The sequence below is a fragment of the Oncorhynchus masou genome, chromosome 10 (assembly GCF_036934945.1).
Source record: "Oncorhynchus masou masou isolate Uvic2021 chromosome 10, UVic_Omas_1.1, whole genome shotgun sequence".
NCBI lineage: Eukaryota > Metazoa > Chordata > Actinopteri > Salmoniformes > Salmonidae > Oncorhynchus > Oncorhynchus masou.
Window position 1 is genome coordinate 20,738,529 of NC_088221.1, and position 18,504 is coordinate 20,757,032.

The 18,504-nt window shown below is 42.8% G+C and overlaps 1 protein-coding gene across 1 annotated transcript in view; it reads right to left on the reverse strand.

Annotated features, from left to right (window-relative positions):
* The window catches only part of kdm6a (lysine (K)-specific demethylase 6A), a 93,914-nt gene that overhangs the window by 71,854 nt on the left and 3,556 nt on the right, over positions 1-18,504 (reverse strand). The window contains 3 exon segments of the mRNA XM_064976161.1: positions 3,990-4,048; positions 8,530-8,579; positions 9,912-10,020. Of these exon segments, the coding sequence (XP_064832233.1) occupies positions 3,990-4,048; positions 8,530-8,579; positions 9,912-10,020 (218 nt within the window).

Genomic DNA, 18,504 nt, shown 5'->3' on the forward strand with positions numbered 1-18,504 from the left:
TAACAAAATGTGGAAAAATTCAAGGGGTTTGAATACTTTCCAAATATATGTATGTATGTATGTATGTATGTATGTATGTATGTATGTATGTATGTATGTATGTATGTATGTATGTATGTATGTATGTATGTATGTATGTATGTATGTATGTATGTATGTATGTATGTAAGTATTTCACACACACACACACACATTAAACCTATTTTGGGGGGGTAGGCACAAAACTACATTCATACTTTCATTCTTTTATTTTACCGGTAAACTTCAGACAAGTCCCGTGACTTCTGTGCGCATAGAACAAAACGGAGAACACCATCATGTTTGTGTGAATCTCCCCGTTCCAAAGAGTGGTTGTTCGTAGGTCAAACCATTTGGACGCGACAGACGTTTTCGTGAAAAGACCTTTCACCTGCAGATGTGAAGTGCGACACTGGCGGATTGAGACGCATCCAATGCCAAACTGATATCTCTAGTTTAAACTGAAAGAATTTTATGGACATTTTCTTGTTATGAAACTTATATTCAAATCGACTTTGGGGGGTTAAATACCAGCTTTAGCAGTGGGAGAAAACAGTGAGAGACAACGATGGCCGTGAACTGGATTACACACACAGAGCACCCACTGCAGTGTCGACAGCATCAAAACAAAGCCACCCCTGTCAAGACTGTGTGTATGTATGTATGTATGTATGTATGTATGTATGTATGTATGTATGTATGTATGTATGTATGTATGTATGTATGTATGTATGTATGTATGTATGTATGTATGTATGTATGTATGTATGTATGTATGTATGTATGTATGTATGTATGTATGTATGTATGTATGTATGTATGTATGTATGTATGTATGTATGTATGTATGTATGTATGTATGTATGTATGTATGTATGTATGTATGTATGTATGTATGTATGTATTTCACACACACATTAAACCTATTTTTGGGGGGTAGGCACAAAACTACATTCATACTTTCATTCTTTTATTTTACCGGTAAACTTCAGACAAGTCCCGTGACTTCTGTGCGCATAGAACAAAACGGAGAACACCATCATGTTTGTGTGAATCCGCGACACTGGCGGATTGAGACGCATCAATGCCAAACTGATATCTCTAGTTTAAACTGAAAGAATTTTATGGACATGTGTGTGTGCACATGTGAGTGTGTTAGTTTGCAGAGAAATACACCCAGCCACACACAACAGAGCATATCACACTACATCCTCTTCCTCTCCCCATACTTTAACCTTTCATGACTATAACCTGAGCATGTACAGTCGTGGCCAAAAGTTTTGTGAATGACACAAATATTAATTTCCACAACGTTTGCTGCTTCAGTGTATTTAGATATTTTTGTCAGATGTTACTATGGAATACTGAAGTATAATTTCAAGCATTTCATAAGTGTCAAATGCTTTGATTGACAATTACATGAAGTTGATTCAAAGAGTCAATATTTGCAATATTTTTCAAGACCTCTGCAATCCGCCCTGGCATCCTGTCAATTAACTTCTGGGCCACATCCTGACTGATGGCAGCCCATTCTTGCGTAATCAATGCTTGGAGTTTGTCAGAGTTGGTAGGTTTTTGTTTGTCAATGTTTTGTTCCACGAGCCACTTAGTTATCACTTTTGCCTTATGACAAGGTGCTCCATCATGCTGGAACAGGCGTTGTTCATCACCAAACTGTTCCTGGATGGTTGGGAGAAGTTGCTCTCGGAGGATGTGTTGGTACCATTCATTATTCATGGCTGTGTTCTTAGGCAAAATTGTGAGTGAGCCCATTCCCTTGGCTGAGAAGCAACCCCACACATGAATGACCTCAAGATGCTTTACTATTGGCATGACACAGGACTGATGGTAGCGCTCACCTTTCCGATTGCCCCAAACAATCGGAAAGGGGATTCATCAGAGAAAATTGCTTTACCCCAGTCCTCAACGGTCCAATCCCTGTACCTTTTGCAGAATATCAGTCTGTCCCTGATGTTTTTCTTGGAGAGAAGTGGCTTCTTTGCTGCCCTTCTTGACACCAGGCCGTCCTCCAAAAGTCTTCGCCTCACTGTGTGTGCAGATGCACTCACACCTGCCTGCTGCCACTCCTGAGCAAGCTCTGTACTTGGTGGTGCCCCGATCCCGCAGCTGAATCAACTTTAGGAGACGGTTCTGTCGCTTGCTGGACTTTCTTGGATGCCGTGAAGCTTTCTTCACAACGATTGAACCGCTCTCCATGAAGTTCTTGATGATCCGATAAATGGTTGATGTTGGTGCAATCTTACTATCAGCAATATCCTTGCCTGTGAAGCCCTTTTTGTGCAAAGCAATGATGACGGCACATGTTTCCCTTGCAGGTAACCATGGTTGACAACGGAAGAACAATGATTCCAAGCACCACACTCCTTTTGAAGCTTCCAGTCTGTTATTCGAACTCAATCAGCATGACAGAGTGATCTCCAGCCTTGTCCTTGTCAACACTCACACCTGTGTTAACGAGAGAATCACTGACATGATGTCAGCTGGTCCTTTTGTGGCAGGGCTGAAATGCAGTGGAAATGTTTTTGGGGATTCAGTTCATTTGCAAAGAGGGACTTTGCAATTAATCTGATCACTCTTCATAACATTCAGGAGTATATGCAAATTGTCATCATACAAACTGAGGCAGCAGACTTTGTGAAAATGTATATCTGTGTCATTCTCAAAACGTTTGGCCACGACTGTATAGAGTGAAGGATTTCCTTTCCCTGAACTGTCACCAAAGTTCGTCATCCCAAATCCCCTGAAGCACCAACAGGCTTTTGTCTCACTGCATATTTTAAAAGTTGGCTCATTCTATATTTGCTGTCAGCAGTGTTCGAGGCTATATTTGTTGTCAGCAGTGTTCGAGGCTATATTTGCTGTCAGCAGTGTTCGAGGCTATATTTGCTGTCAGCAGTGTTCGAGGCTATATTTGCTATCAGCAGTGTTCGAGGCTATATTTGCTGTCAGCAGTGTTCTAGGCTATATTTGCTGTCAGCAGTGTTCTAGGCTATATTTGCTGTCAGCAGTGTTCGAGGCTATATTTGCTGTCAGCAGTGTTCTAGGCTATATTTGCTATCAGCAGTGTTCTCGGCTATATTTGCTATCAGCAGTGTTCTCGGCTATATTTGCTGTCAGCAGTGTTCTCGGCTATATTTGCTGTCAGCAGTGTTCTAGGCTATATTTGCTGTCAGCAGTGTTCTATGCTATATTTGCTAAAAGCAGTGTTCTAGGCTATATTTGCTATAAACAGTGTTCTAGGCTATATTTGCTATAAACAGTGTTCTAGGCTATATTTGCTATCAGCAGTGTTCTCGGCTATATTTGCTGTCAGCAGTGTTCTCGGCTATATTTGCTGTCAGCAGTGTTCTAGGCTATATTTGCTGTCAGCAGTGTTCTATGCTATATTTGCTAAAAGCAGTGTTCTAGGCTATATTTGCTATAAACAGTGTTCTAGGCTATATTTGCTATAAGCAGTGTTCTAGGCTATATTTGCTATAAGCAGTGTTTCTAGGCTATATTTGCTATAAGCAGTGTTCTAGGCTATATTTGCTAAAAGCAGTGTTCTAGGCTATATTTGCTATAAGCAGTGTTCTAGGCTATATTTGGCCTAAAAGTGGCAGAAGCAGTAAATGGCAACATTCTTCAAAAAACAAAATGTCATATAAAAAACCATGACAGTACTGATAGGCTGAATGCTTGACTGACACAGTAATTCCGACAAGATAACAGGTAGCCTATTCCTCAACAGTCACTCCCACCAGTCAGGTATGGGTTAAATGCAAACACACAGTAAAGAACATACAATAGCTAGACAAATGTATTGTATTACCACACAATTTCAGGACTCATTTCAAAGCCCATGAGGCCATTAAATGCTGAAATAGTGAAGCAAATATAAGTCTCTGGTCTCTAGCCAAAAAAATGCACTAGAGTGCAATGGAAAATACTCAGGATGTGCAGCTACTTACCACTGAAATGCGTTGTAATGGAAGTAAACCATACCAAGGCCATATAAAAAGGCAGCATTCTGAAAGAGGGGGAGAAAACAATGAGTGGCAGAAACAGCACCAGAGCACTTTTTTTTATTATTTTTTAAAGTTTTTTAAAGATGCCCTGACTGAACAACACTAATTGCTCACTCAAGTTTAAACAACATAGACCATGAAACCAACCAGATCCCTAATAACATTAAGTCCTGGTTGAGCAATCTCACTGGAAAGTATCAGAGGCTCAAAGGTCAATGGCTAACACGTAAACATCTCCCTGTACCAGTTCCCTGTGGGGAGTCTGTGGGGGGTTAATCTGCTGCTCCAGTCACACCTGCCCAGGTAGAGAAACATACCTGGTGAAACAAACCTACACACCTCAACACTGTCACTATATTACTGCACCAGATATGGTTTAGTTAACAGAGACAGAAACAGTAGCCCCCTCATCACTGAAAGGATTAAAGTGCATTCTACTGTATGTCCATAGGGTAACTGGTAGAGTAGAAGCCCAAATACATACTTCGGTTAATTTCAAATGAGTCTGAAATTCACCTTTCAGGGGTAACTGTTGTGGCCCAGTTTCATATAACAAACTGTAGTAATAGTCAGAACTGAAACCGGTAGAGGTGTTAAATCTCTAACCACATCACCTATTACTCAGACAAACACACAAATCAAATGGAAAACCAATTGCACATTCAATACCAATCAGAGGTAAAACACTGCACATAACACCACCATTCAGAGCGCTTCACTACCAAAACACGAGAGAGCGTGAGAAGACTCACTGCACCATCTATGAAGCTTGGACTGAGGAGAGAGCAGGACAGGAAGGAAGGAAGGAACAAACTAATTCTGCTTCCACCAGCCATCAAAAGTGTTAAGTCTAGAAAAAGCTGAGAACAGCTGGGTTTTAGAAAACCCCGTTTTCTAAAACGCAGCTATTCTCAGCTCTTTCTAGACTTAAGGGTGAGAGTGAGACAATCGGTGAGTTGAGAAACAGAGAGGAAGCATAAGTCAGAGTAAGGATGTTTCTGAAAGCCTGTTAGTCTATGCTACACATTCATTCATCTCATGCGCAGTTTGAAGTCGGTAGTTTACGTACACTTGGAGTCATTAAAACTCGTTTTTCAACCACTCTACAAATTTCTTGTTAACAAACTATAGTTTTGGCAAGTCGATTAGGACATCTACTTTGTGCATGAAAAAAATAGTTTACAGACATAATTTTTAACTTATAATTCACTGTATCACAATTCCAGTGGATCAGAAGTTTACATACACTAAGTTGGCTGCCTTTAAACAGCCTGGAAAATTCAAGAAAATTATGTCATGACTTTAGAAGCTTCTGATATAATTTGAGTCAATTGGAGGTATACCTGTGGATGTATTTCAAGGCCTACCTTTAAACTCAGTGCCTCTATGCTTGACATCATTTGAAAATAAAAATAAATCAGCCAAGACATCAGAAACAAATTGAAGACTCCACAAGTCTGGTTGATCTTTGGGAGCAATTTCCAAATGCCAAAACGGTACCACATTCATCTGTACAAACAATAGTACGCCAGTATAAACACCATGGGACCATGCAGCCACCATACCACTGAGGAAGGAGATGCGTTCTGTCTCCTAGAGAAGCACATACTTTGGTGCGAAAAGTGCAAATCAATCCCAGAACAGCAGCAAAGGACCTTGTGAAGATGCTGGAGGAAACAGGTACAAAAGTATCTATATCCACAGTAAAATTAGTCCTATATCGACATATCCTGAAAGGCCGCTCAGCAAGGAAGAAGCCACTGCTCCAAACCCGCCATAAAAAAGCCAGACTACGGTTTGCAACTGCACATGGGGACAAAGATCGTACTTTTGGAGAAATGTCCTCTGGTCTGATGAAATAAAAATAGAACTGTTTAGCCATAATGACCATCGTTACATTTGGAGAAAAAAGGGGGAGTCTTGCAAGCTGAAGAACACCATCCCAACTGTGAAGGACAGGGTGTCAGCATCATATTGTGGGGTTGCTTTGCTGTATTGTGGGGTTGCTTTGCTGCTTTGCTGGAGTGACTGGTGCACTTCACAAAATAGATGGCTACATGAGGGAGGAAAAGTATGTGGATATATTGAAGCAACATCTCAAGACATTAGTCAGGAAGTTAAAGCTTGGTCGCAAATGGGTCTTCCAAATGGACAATGACCCCAAGCATACTTCCAAGGTTGTGGCAAAATGGCTAAGGACAACAAAGTCACGGTGTTAGAGTAGCCATCACAAAGCCCTGACATCAATCCCATAGAAAATCTGTGGGCAGAACTGAAAAAGCATGTGCGAGCAAGGAGGCCTACAAACCTGGCTCAGTTACATCAGCTCTGGCAGGAGGATTGGGCCAAAATTCACCCAACTTACTGTGGGAAGCTTGTGGAAGGCTACTCGAAAAGTTTGACCCAAGTTAAACAATTTAAAGGCAATGCTACCAAATACTAATTGAGTGTATGTAAACTTCTGGCCAACTGGGAATGTGATGAAAGAAATAAAAGCTGAAATAAATTATTCTCTACTATTATTATTGTGACAGTTCACATTCTTAAAATAAAAGTGGTGATCCTAACTGTCCTAAGACAGGGAATTTTTTACTAGGATTAAATGTCAGGAATTGTGAAAAACTGAGTTTAAATGTGTGTGGCTAAGGTGTATGTAAACTTCCGACTTCAACTGTATCTATCCCATGAGAGACAGAGAGACCCAGTTAAGTTCAGTCAATGTTTTAACCATTTCTTCCAGACTGCTCTCCCTCTTAGTTCAACCTGACATCCTGCTCCGGTTTCAGCCCTTCCTTATGCTGGTCTTAAGCCCCAGCCCTCTCTCCCAGGCAGCCCCTAACCCCAGCCCTCTCTCCCAGGCAGCCCCTAACCCCAGCCCTCTCTCCCAGGCAGCCCCTAACCCCAGCCCTCTCTCCCAGGCAGCCCCTAACCCCAGCCCTCTCTCCCAGGCAGCCCCTAACCCCAGCCCTCTCTCCCAGACAGCCCCTAACCCCAGCCCTCTCTCCCAGACAGCCCCTAACCCCAGCCCTCTCTCCCAGGCAGCCCCTAACCCCAGCCCTCTCTCCCAGGCAGCCCCTAACCCCAGCCCTCTCTCCCAGACAGCCCCTAACCCCAGCCCTCTCTCCCAGGCAGCCCCTAACCCCAGCCCTCTCTCCCAGGCAGCCCCTAACCCCAGCCCTCTCTCCCAGGCAGCCCCTAACCCCAGCCCTCTCTCCCAGGCAGCCCCTAACCCCAGCCCTCTCTCCCAGACAGCCCCTAACCCCAGCCCTCTCTCCCAGACAGCCCCTAACCCCAGCCCTCTCTCCCAGACAGCCCCTAACCCCAGCCCTCTCTCCCAGGCAGCCCCCTAACCCCAGCCCTCTCTCCCAGACAGCCCCTAACCCCAGCCCTCTCTCCCAGTCAGCCCCTAACCCCAGCCCTCTCTCCCAGACAGCCCCTAACCCCCCAGCCCTCTCTCCCAGGCAGCCCCCTAACCCCAGCCCTCTCTCCCAGGCAGCCCCCTAACCCCAGCCCTCTCTCCCAGGCAGCCCCTAACCCCAGCCCTCTCTCCCAGGCAGCCCCCTAACCCCAGCCCTCTCTCCCAGACAGCCCCTAACCCCAGCCCTCTCTCCCAGGCAGCCCCCTAACCCCAGCCCTCTCTCCCAGACAGCCCCTAACCCCAGCCCTCTCTCCCAGGCAGCCCCTGAACCCAGCTAGCCCCTAACCCCAGCCCTCTCTCCCAGGCAGCCCCTGTCCCAGCTCCCTAACCCCTACCCTCTCTCCCAGGCAGCCCCTGTCCCAGCTCCCTAACCCCAGCCCTCTCTCCCAGGCAGCCCCTGTCCCGGCTCCCTAACCCCAGCCCTCTCTCCAAGGCAGCCCCTGTCCCGGCTCCCTAACCCCAGCCCTCTCTCCCAGGCAGCCCCTGTCCCGGCTCCCTAACCCCAGCCCTCTCTCCCAGGCAGCCCCTGTCCCGGCTCCCTAACCCCAGCCCTCTCTCCCAGGCAGCCCCTGTCCCGGCTCCCTAACCCCAGCCCTCTCTCCCAGGCAGCCCCTGTCCCGGCTCCCTAACCCCAGCCCCCTCTCCCAGGCAGCCCCTGTCCCAGCTCCCTAACCCCAGCCCAGGATAGATCCTCCAACTCTCTCCCAACTCTGCAGCAGTGAAACCCAACACTGTCTGCCCCCGTCACTGTCAAACCCCCAACACATCACTTCACCCTCCAATGGGCACCACTGCAGACTGAAACTTTAACATTCATCCATCTCTTATCCACCCACACTGGGAACAGGGAGAAGCCACACCACCAGAGCTGGTGGCTGGCCTGGCTAGGTCAAAATGTCTCACCAAGTTTGACCTATGAGGTGACCCAGCTACTGGAGAACAGCTGCCCTTGTCTAACTCCATTCTTTATTATCATCACAGTTGTTTTATGCCAAGAGAACCAGGGGTCATCAGCAGTCAACAGCTAGACGTACTTGGATACATGCTGTTTAAGTAGCAACTCACCTTCCAGTAGTCCGACTGTAAACTGTAGTATCTCTGGTATGCAGATAATGCTGAGAGAGAAAGAGAACAGTTACTGAAGACAAATACAATGGGGTTACAATAAGTTTACATTTCACCATCTCCATTACACAGATTCTTTCCATTCAATCTTGTGGTGCCACTACCTCAAGCAATATTGGACTGAATTTCTGTCCAGGGCATTAAAAGAAACTGTTATTTGAAGTTAGCACTCCCAATAAACACGCATTCCAGAAGACACCACAAATGAAATGTTAAGAATACTAGAGAGACATCTTCAGGCAACTCCGTCAGACTTTTAGTCATAGAAAGCCTCGAGCCATCTACAGACAATGGCAGTGGAATTGCATAACGGCAGAGGAGAGAATGCTCAGACAATCAAGTGTGACAACAGAGAGAGCAGACCACTCCACATTAGGGGTGTGAACATTTAAATGAAATTGAGATCTTTAACGCTAAGAAAAACCCATAACTGAAGAAAAAAAATAGTGTTTGTTTTTTCACAAAATTAAAATCACAGTGCACTGGTCACAAAACATATTTCCTGTGTTATAACCTAACTAGACGATAGACGTGCCAGGAGTGGAGGAATAAAACATTTTGGAGTCGACGCTCCACCACTACGTTAAAATTTGGAAAAATGGAAAAGGAAGGCAAGCAACAGCAGCAAAGTCCTGTATGAAAAGGAAATGCAAACTTTGAGATGTGGAAGTGAGGTACAGTAAAGGTAGTACATGTGCAATGCTTAACCATCTGAAAGGGACGCACAGTGAGACCTAAACCATTGCTGACAGCAGTGCAGAAGCATTGTGAATTCACGTTAAATTTTATGGATTTCTCTTATCATTTTAACCAGAAAAACAATAAGTAAATGGCTGTTTAAACGTTAAGAACATTTTTACATTTCTTACATCCCTACTCCACATGCAAACATGACAGTCTAGTATATAATTTCCTAGTCTTTTTGTACGTGGTTTGTGGAGATTAAGCGCGAAGGCGTGTAGTCTGGCTGGCGGATGCTGCTGCTTTAAATCCCAATGTCAAAATACTACATTCTGCCAAACATACAATTACAAAAGCATTTATGTTACATTAAGGGCAAAACTAAAGGGTCTGCAGTAGCCTAAATTGATTCGCTGAATGTCAGCTGCAATTCAGACATTTTTCAGCAAATTGGTACAGCTTAAATTCAGGATGTGATCTGTCAATCAACTCAAATGTCTGTCAATCAACTCATGTCTGGTGTGGACCCTGTGTGCTGTGTGTGTGTGTGTGTGTGTGTGTGTGTGTGTGTGTGTGTGTGTGTGTGTGTGTGTGTGTGTGTGTGTGTGTGTGTGTGTGTGTGTGTGTGCATGCATGTTCACCTTTTGGATAGTCCTGCAGGAGGAGGTTGAAGTGGCCCAGCTGGCAGAACATCTCTGGCTCTACCTTCCCTTCTGCCTTCAGGATGGCAGAGTCATAGCAGCTTACAGCCTGGAGAGAGATGGGAGAGGAAGGTTACATTTGAATCATTTCAACACCCCTTAGCCTATTAGACAGTGGCCTAAGGAAGGTCCACAACTTTCAGAAATCCACACCTAAATCTAGGCCCAAGTCTCCAAAAAAAAAAAACTTCTGTAATGCCAAGAAATAGCGATGATTGCAAGAGGATCTTCAAAACAATAACAGCCATCCAATCATTTACAAAGAGCAATACGCAAGTCCATCGCCAAGCTTGAATATCACTGAACCATATGATTGATCCTCTCATAGAATAGATACAGGTATATGGCAGAGGATGACCCAGACACACATAGTAAACGGATGTGTTTTTCAGCGGCCACACAAATCTTCCAGATAGTTAGAACCACAGAAAATCAAAAGAGGGAAGTGAGTGTGTTTGTTTGTACCCAGTTTTGCTGAGTGCCAAATGAGACAGTAGCTCCTAGAAAACGGCCAGTGTGCTAGAGGCTGGAGCCTCACTGGGTGAATAGGAAGGACGCGCAACACAAGCTTATCATCATCACCAGGACATAGCCTCGCCACTCAGCCCAAAGCATGTCATAGAACGAGAGCAGTCTGCCTAAGCCATTTCAAATCATTCAAATCCTCCAACTTGATATGAAAACGACATTTGCATTTATTAGATTTGTTATCCCAGTGCAGGAGCAATTGCTGTGTTTATGTGCTCCTCCTTTAACCCAACATGTCCAGCGTCCACTGACACTGCAGAGCAGGCCCAGAATATAGAATATGCATATAATTGTCAGATTATGATAGAAAACACTCAAGTTTCCAAAACTGTCAAAATATTGTCTGTGAGTATAACAGAACTGATATTGCAGGTGAAAAACTGAAGAAGATCCAATCAGGAAGTGCTGTTTTTCCTTAAACCTCTCTATTCCATTGCATACCTTCCCTCCATTTAAAAAGGGATATCAAACAGACTCCTTTCCCTATGGCTTCCACATGGTGTGAACAGTCTTCAGACATAGTTTCAGGCTTTTATTCTGAAAAATGAGCGAGAACGATCACATTGCGTCAGTGGATGGCCGGGTGCCAGCAGAGTTTTGCATGCGCTCTCCTATTGAAAAAGATACGGTCCGGTTGAAATATTATTGATTATTTATTGTAAAAACAACCTGAGGATTGATTATTTAAAAAGGTTTGACATGTTTCTACAGATTTTACAGATACCATTTGGAATTTTCGTGTGGATTTCTGAACAAAACGCACCAACCAAATGGAGGGTTTTGGATATAAAAATAATCTTTATCAAACAAAAGGAACATTTATTGTGTAACTGGGAGTCTTGTGAGTGCAAACATCCGAAGATCAAAGGTAAGCGATTCATTTTATTGCTTTTCTGACTTTCGTGACAAATCTACTTTGCTGCTAGCTGTTTGTAATGTTTTGTCTGCTGAGAGATGTCCTAACATAAACGCTTGGATAGCTTTTGCTGTAAAGCTTTTTTGAAATCTGACACGCCAGGTGGATTAACAACAGGCTAAGCTGTGTTTTGCTATATTGCACTTGTAATTTCATGAAAATGTAATATTTTTTGAAATTTAATTTGAATTTGGCGCTCTGTAACTCAGCGGATGTTGACGAAAATGATCCCGCTAGCGGGATGGGTGCGCCAAGAAGTTAATCGGAATGGCCGATTAATTAGGCCCATTTCAAGTTTTCATAACAATCGGAAATCAGTATTTTTGGACCCCGATTTTGCAGATGGTTTATTATTATATTTACACCTTTATTTAACTAGGCAAGTCAGTCAAGAACACATTCTTATTTTCAATGACGGCCTAGGAACGGTGGGTTAACTGCCTTGTTCAGGGGCAGAACGACAGATTTTTACCTTGTCAGCTCTGGGATTCAATCTTGCAACCTTACGGTTAACTAGTCCAATGCTCTAACCACCTGCCTCTCATTGCACTCCACGAGGAGCCTGCCTGTTACGCGAATGCAGTAGAAGCCAAGGTAAATTGCTAGCTAGCATTAAACTTATCTTATAAAAAACAATCAATCAATCATAATCACTAGTTATAACACATGGTTGATGATATTACTCGTTTATCTAGCGTGTTCTACGTTGCATATAATCGATGCAACGCAGGGGGATGATTTTAAAAAAGTGCATTTGTGAAAAAAGCCTAATCGTTGCACGACTGAACCTAAATATAAACACCAATGCCTTTCTTAAAATCAATACACAGAGGTATATATTTTTAAATCTGCATATTTTGGCTAAAAGAAATCCAGGTTAGCATGCATTATTAACCAGGTGAAATTGTGTCACTTCTCTTGCGTTCATTGCACGCAGAGTCAGGGTATATGCAACAGTTTGTGCCACCTGGCTCATTGCAAACTAATTTGCCAGAATTTTACGTAATTATGACATAACATTGAAGGTTGTACAATGTAACAGGAATATTTAGTCTTAGGGATGCCACCCGTTAGATAAAATACAGAACGTGTTATGTTTTTGAAATTATAGTTTTCCGGGTTCGACCATATTAATGACCAATGGATCGTATTTCTGTGTGTTATTATGCTATAACTAAGTCTACGATTTGATTAGAGCAGTCTGACTGAGCGGTGGTAGGCACCAGCAGGCTCGTAAGCATTCATTCAAACAGCACTTTCGTGCGTTTTGCCAGCAGCTCTTTGCAAGCACAGCGCTGTTTATGACTTCAAGCCTATCACCCTAATGGCTGGTGTAACCGATGTGAAATGGCTAGCTAGTTAGCAGGGTGCGCGCCAATAGTGTTTCAAACGTCACTCGCTCTGAGACTTGGAGTGGTTGTTCCCCTTGCTCTGCATGGGTAACGCTGCTTTGAGTGTGGCTGTTATCGATGTGTTCCTGGTTCGAGCCCAGGTAGCGGCGAGGAGAGGGATGGAAGCTATACTGTTACACTGGCAATACTAAAGTGCCTATAAGAACATCCAATAGTCAAAGGTACAGCGGGGAGAACAAGTATTTGATAACCTGCAAAATCGGCAGTGTTTCCTACTTACAAAGCATGTAGAGGTCTGTAATTTTTTATCATAGGTACACTTCAACTGTGAGAGACGGAATCTAAAACAAAAATCCAGAAAATCACATTGTATGATTTTTTAGTAATTAATAGAATTCTGTGAATAACACTTGTATCTTTTATCAATGTTTATTATGAGTATTTCTGTAAAATCACCGGATGTGTTGGAATCAAAACATTACTGCACGTAACGTGCCAATGTACACTGAGATTTTTGGATATAAATATGCACATTATCGAACAAAACATACATGTATTGTGTAACATGATGTCCTATGAGTGTCATCTGATAAATATCAGGTTAGTGATGAATTTTATTGTAACGGTTTTTGTCGTCTGAAGAGGAATCGGACCAAAGCGCAGCGTGGTAAGTGTTCATGATTTTTATTTACACTGAACACTAAACAAAAATAACAAAGCAAATAACCGAAACCGAAACAGTCCTGTAAGGTGCAAAACACTAGCTAAGGTCAGGGCGTGACATTTATCTATATTTCTCTATTTTTGTGACTCTTATCTTTGGCTGCAAAAATGGCTGTGTTTTTTGACTTGGCGGTGACCTAACATAATCATATGTTGTGCTTTCGCTGTAAAGCATTTTTGAAATCGGATATGATGGGTAGATTAACAAGAAGTTTCTCTTTCATTTGCTGTTTTGGACTTGTTAACGTGTGAAAGTTACATATTTCAAAAATATTTTTTGCGCACGCTGCCTTTTCAGCGGAATGTTGTCGAGGGGTTCCGCTAGCGGTACGCCTGCCCTAGAAAGGTTGAAAGTAGAGGTCGACCGATTAAGATTTTTCAGCGCCTGATACCGATTATTGAAGGATCAAAAAAGCCGATACCGATTAAATCGGACAATTTTTAAAAATGTATTTGTAATAATGACAATTTCAACAATACTGAATGAACACTTATTTTAACTTAATATAATACATCAATAAAATCAATTTAGCCTCAAGTAAATAATGAAACAATTCAATTCAATTTGGTTTAAATAATGCAAAAACAAAGTGTTGGAGAAGAAAGTAAAAGTGCAATATGTGCTATGTAAGAAAGCTAACGTTTCAGTTCCTTGCTCAAAACATGAGAACATATGAAAACTGGTGGTTCCTTTTAACAGGAGTCTTCAATATTCCCAGATAAGAAGTTTTAGGTTGTAGGAATTATAGGACTATTTCCCTCTATACCATTTGTATTTCTTTAACCTTTGACTATTGGATGTTCTGATAGGCACTTTAGTATTTCCAGTGTAACAGTATAGCTTCCGTCCTTCTCCTTGCCCCTACCTGGGCTCGAACCAGCAACACAATGATAATTAGAGCGCGATAACTAGCTACCCATTTCACTTCGGTTACACGAGCCTCATCTCGTCAGCACAATGCTTGACGCGCAACGAAGAGCTGCTGTCAAAATGCACAAAAGTGCTGATGGAATTAATATTTATGCGCCTGCTTCTGCCTACCACTGCTCAGTCAGATACTTAGATACTTGTATGCTCAGTCAGATTATATGCAACGCAGGACATGCTAGATAGTATCTAGTAATATCATCAACCATGTGTAGTTAACTAGTGATTATGATTGATTGTTTTTTATAAGATAAATTTAATGCTAGCTAGCAACTTACCTTGGCTTACTGCATTTGCGTAACAGGCAGTCTCCTTGTGGAGTGCAACGAGAAAGAGGCAAGTCGTTATTGCGTTGGACGAGTTAACTGTAAGGTTGCAAGATTGGACAAGGTGAAAATCTGTCTTCCTGCCCCTGAACAAGGCAGTTAACCCACCATTCCTATAGACTTCTTTTGCAAACAGAATCCTACTGGATATTCCGATTGGAAACCATGTCTCCAAAGGGGCATAATGAGGACTTTCCCAATAGCCATTTCCTGGGAACACCATCTGATTCATGTATCATTATGAAAGCCACTGTTGGGTATTGCAACATACGTTTTGTTTACCTGATTTGAATGGTTATACAGGTATAATATTCACACAATCAATGTCTCAATTGTTGCAAGGTTTAAAAACCTGTCTTTAACCTGTATCCTCCACTTAATCTACACTGATTGAAGTGGATTTAACACGTGACATGATTAAGGGATCATAGCTGTCACCTGGATTCACCTGGTCAGTCTGTCATGGAAAGAGCTTGTTTTGTACACTACGTGTATATTGTTTTTGCGTTGCCCCTTTCAACTTAAATGGTTTTTTTTAAACGCCCTTCCCACCTGCAACATTTGTCACATTTTGCACCATAGGCTAGTGTAGCCTATCATGCATGTGATAGCTTGCCTACTCTATCCACACTGATTGGTGAAGTAATTGAATTAGCTAAAAGTTTAAAAATAATAATATATAATAAATTAAAAACCTGGTGGATTTCACAGGTTAAAAAAGGAACCGAAAGAAGAAAAAAAGTTGTTTTATATTTTGGGGGTTCGAACCGGTTCAGCACTTTATTTTGCTGGTACGAACAGTGGAGTGGAACAAAACAAAAAACAATTAGTGGTTCTGTTAAGATCTAAACCATTGTGAAATAATTTAGGTTCCAACCTCTGCTTTAAACACAGTGGTCCCCCAGCCAACCCTGGTCCTGGAGAGCTATGTGGTGGCAGGCTTTTGTTCGAGCCCAAAAATAAACACACACCCAGGTTTAGTATTCAAACATCTGCCAAATGTCCAAACAAAGAGAGTGTTAGTACAGTACTAGGGTTGAATGGCGGGAACCCGGTTACCGAGATTTACCGCCCAAAACGACTCCCTTTTCCAGGATAAATAACAGCAAGAAACTGGTAAATTATAATAAATTATTTATATGAACAGCATTGCGTGAAATGGAACTGTTAAATTACATGACATATCTAAATCTGGCTTCTCTATGGCCTCTGCATGATGAATCACCACTCAGGGTGGGGACAAAGAGACCATCTCAGAATGGAGCGCAATTCACACTTCATGTGTAGACCTAGCATCTCATCATGGCAACTTTTTCTTGTGACAGGTAGGCCTACATTCGCTGCAACATAGTCTACGATACAGTAATATAAAGACTGAATAAGCGTCTAATTTACCCATCTGCATCTGGCTTTTGGGGGTCACCTTGTTTTGTAATTAAGGAATTATATTTTTTTTTAGAAAAGTCTGTCACTTGAATACCGTTGCTTTAATATCAGTGCACGCGCGAGCACTCTCTCACAGCCTGTCTCTCTATCAACTCCTTTGAAATTTCATCCAGAGTTTCAAGTTCCTTAACAAACTATCATTGTCCAAAGACAGTCATGAAGAGGGCACAACGCATTTTGCCCCCCAGGAGACTGAAAATATGTGTCAGGGGTCCCAGATCCTCAAAACGTTCTACAGCTGCACCATCGATACCATACTAACCGGTTGCATTACCGCCTGATATGGAAACTGCTCTGTATCTGACCGTAAGGCGCTACAGAGGGAAGTGCGTACAGCCCAACACATTACTGGGGCCAAGCCTCCTGCCACCCAGGACCTATATACTAGGCAGTGTCAGAGGAAGGTCCAAAAAAAGAGTCTCTAGTCGACCAAGTCATATACTGTTCTCTCTGCTACCGCATGGCAAGCGATAAAGGAGTTCCAAGTCTAGGTCCAAAAGGCTCCTTAACTTCTACCCCCAAGCCATAAGATTGCTTAACAATTAATTAAATGGCCACCTGGACTATTTAAATTGATGACACCCCCTTTGTTTTTACACTGCTGCTACTCACTGTTTATTATATATGCATAGTCACTTTACCCCTACCAACATTTACAAATTACCTCAACTAACCTGTACCCCCGCACATTGACTCAGTACCAGTACCCCCTGTATATAGCCTCATTATTGTTATTTTATTGTGTTACTTTTTTTTGTATTACTTTAGTTTATTTAGTAAATATTTTTTAAACTCAACTTCTTGAACTGTATTGTTGGTTGTTTCTTGTGCAATACGCTGGGCTCTCCTTTAAAAAAAACGCTCCTTAGATATTGGAGTCCCATGCAGTAAAAGCGAGACAGGAATAGCTTGCTGGACATAATTTTCTTACCATTTCTTATAGAAATAGACTATTCAAAGTTAAATACAGCATACAATAGATCTCACAGGTAGTTTGAAAGAAGGCCTGAGAGGGGGCTTAGGGGCCATAGGTGCCTTGTACCATACTGGCCTGAAGTCCTCGGAGAGAGGACAAAGAAATAAAAAAATATAAACCTACTCATTCAAGGGTTTTTCTATATTTTTACTATTTTATACATTGTAGAATAATAGTGAATCAAATCAAACTTTATTTGTCACATGCTCCGTATACAAGAAGTGGATACTTTTATTTTATTTATTTCACCAGGTAGGCCAGTTGAGAACAAGTTCTCATTTACAACTGTGATCTGGCCAAGATAAAGCAAAGCAGTCTAACAAAAACAACACAGAGTTACACATGGGATAAACAAGTGTAGGCTTCACCGTGAAATGCTTACTTACAAGCCCTTAACCAACATTGCAGTTCAAGAAGAAAATATTTACCAAGCAGGCTAAAATAAAAAGTAATAGTAAAAGGTAACACAATAAGAATAACAAGGCTATATACAGGGAGCACCGGTATCGAGTCAGTGTGCAGGGCAGGGGTACATGCTAGTTGAGGTAATCTGTACATGTAGGTGGGGGCGAAGTGACTGCATAGGTGACAAACAAACAGAGAGTAGCAGCAGTGTACAAGGGGGGGGGGGGGGTTCTAAGCTGCTGGCTTGGGTGTAGATGCTGCAGTCTCTGAAAATTGTATGGGCTTTCCTCAGACACCGCCTATTATATAGGTCCTGGATGGCAGGATGCTTGGCCCCAGTGATGTACTGGGCCGTTCGCACTACCCTCTGTAGCGCCTTACGTTCAGATGCCGAGCAGTTGCCAAACCAGGCAGTGATGCAACCGGTCAGGATACTCTCGATGGTGCAGCTGTAGAACCTTTTGAGAATCTGGGGGCCCATGCCAAATCTTTTCAGTCTCCTTAGGGGGAAAAGGTTTTGTCGTCCCCTCTTCATGACTGTCTTGGTATGTTTGGACCATGATAGTTTGTTGGTGATGTGGACACCAAGGAACTTGAAACTCTCAACCCACTCCACTACAGCCCCGCCGATGTTAACGGGGGGCCTGTTCGGCCCGCCTTTTCCTGTAGTCCACGATCAGCTCCTTTGTCTTGCTCACATTGAGGGAGAGGTTGTTATTCTGGCACCACACTGACAGTTCTCTGACCTCCTCCCTATAGGCTGTCTCATCGTTGTCGGTGATCAGGCCTATCACTGTTGTGTCGTCAGCAAACTTAATGACGGTGTTGGAGTCGTGTTTGGCCACCGTTGTGAGTGAACAGGGAATACAGGAGGGGACTAAGTACACACCCCCGAGGAGTCCCAGTGTTGAGGATCAGCATGGCAGACATGTT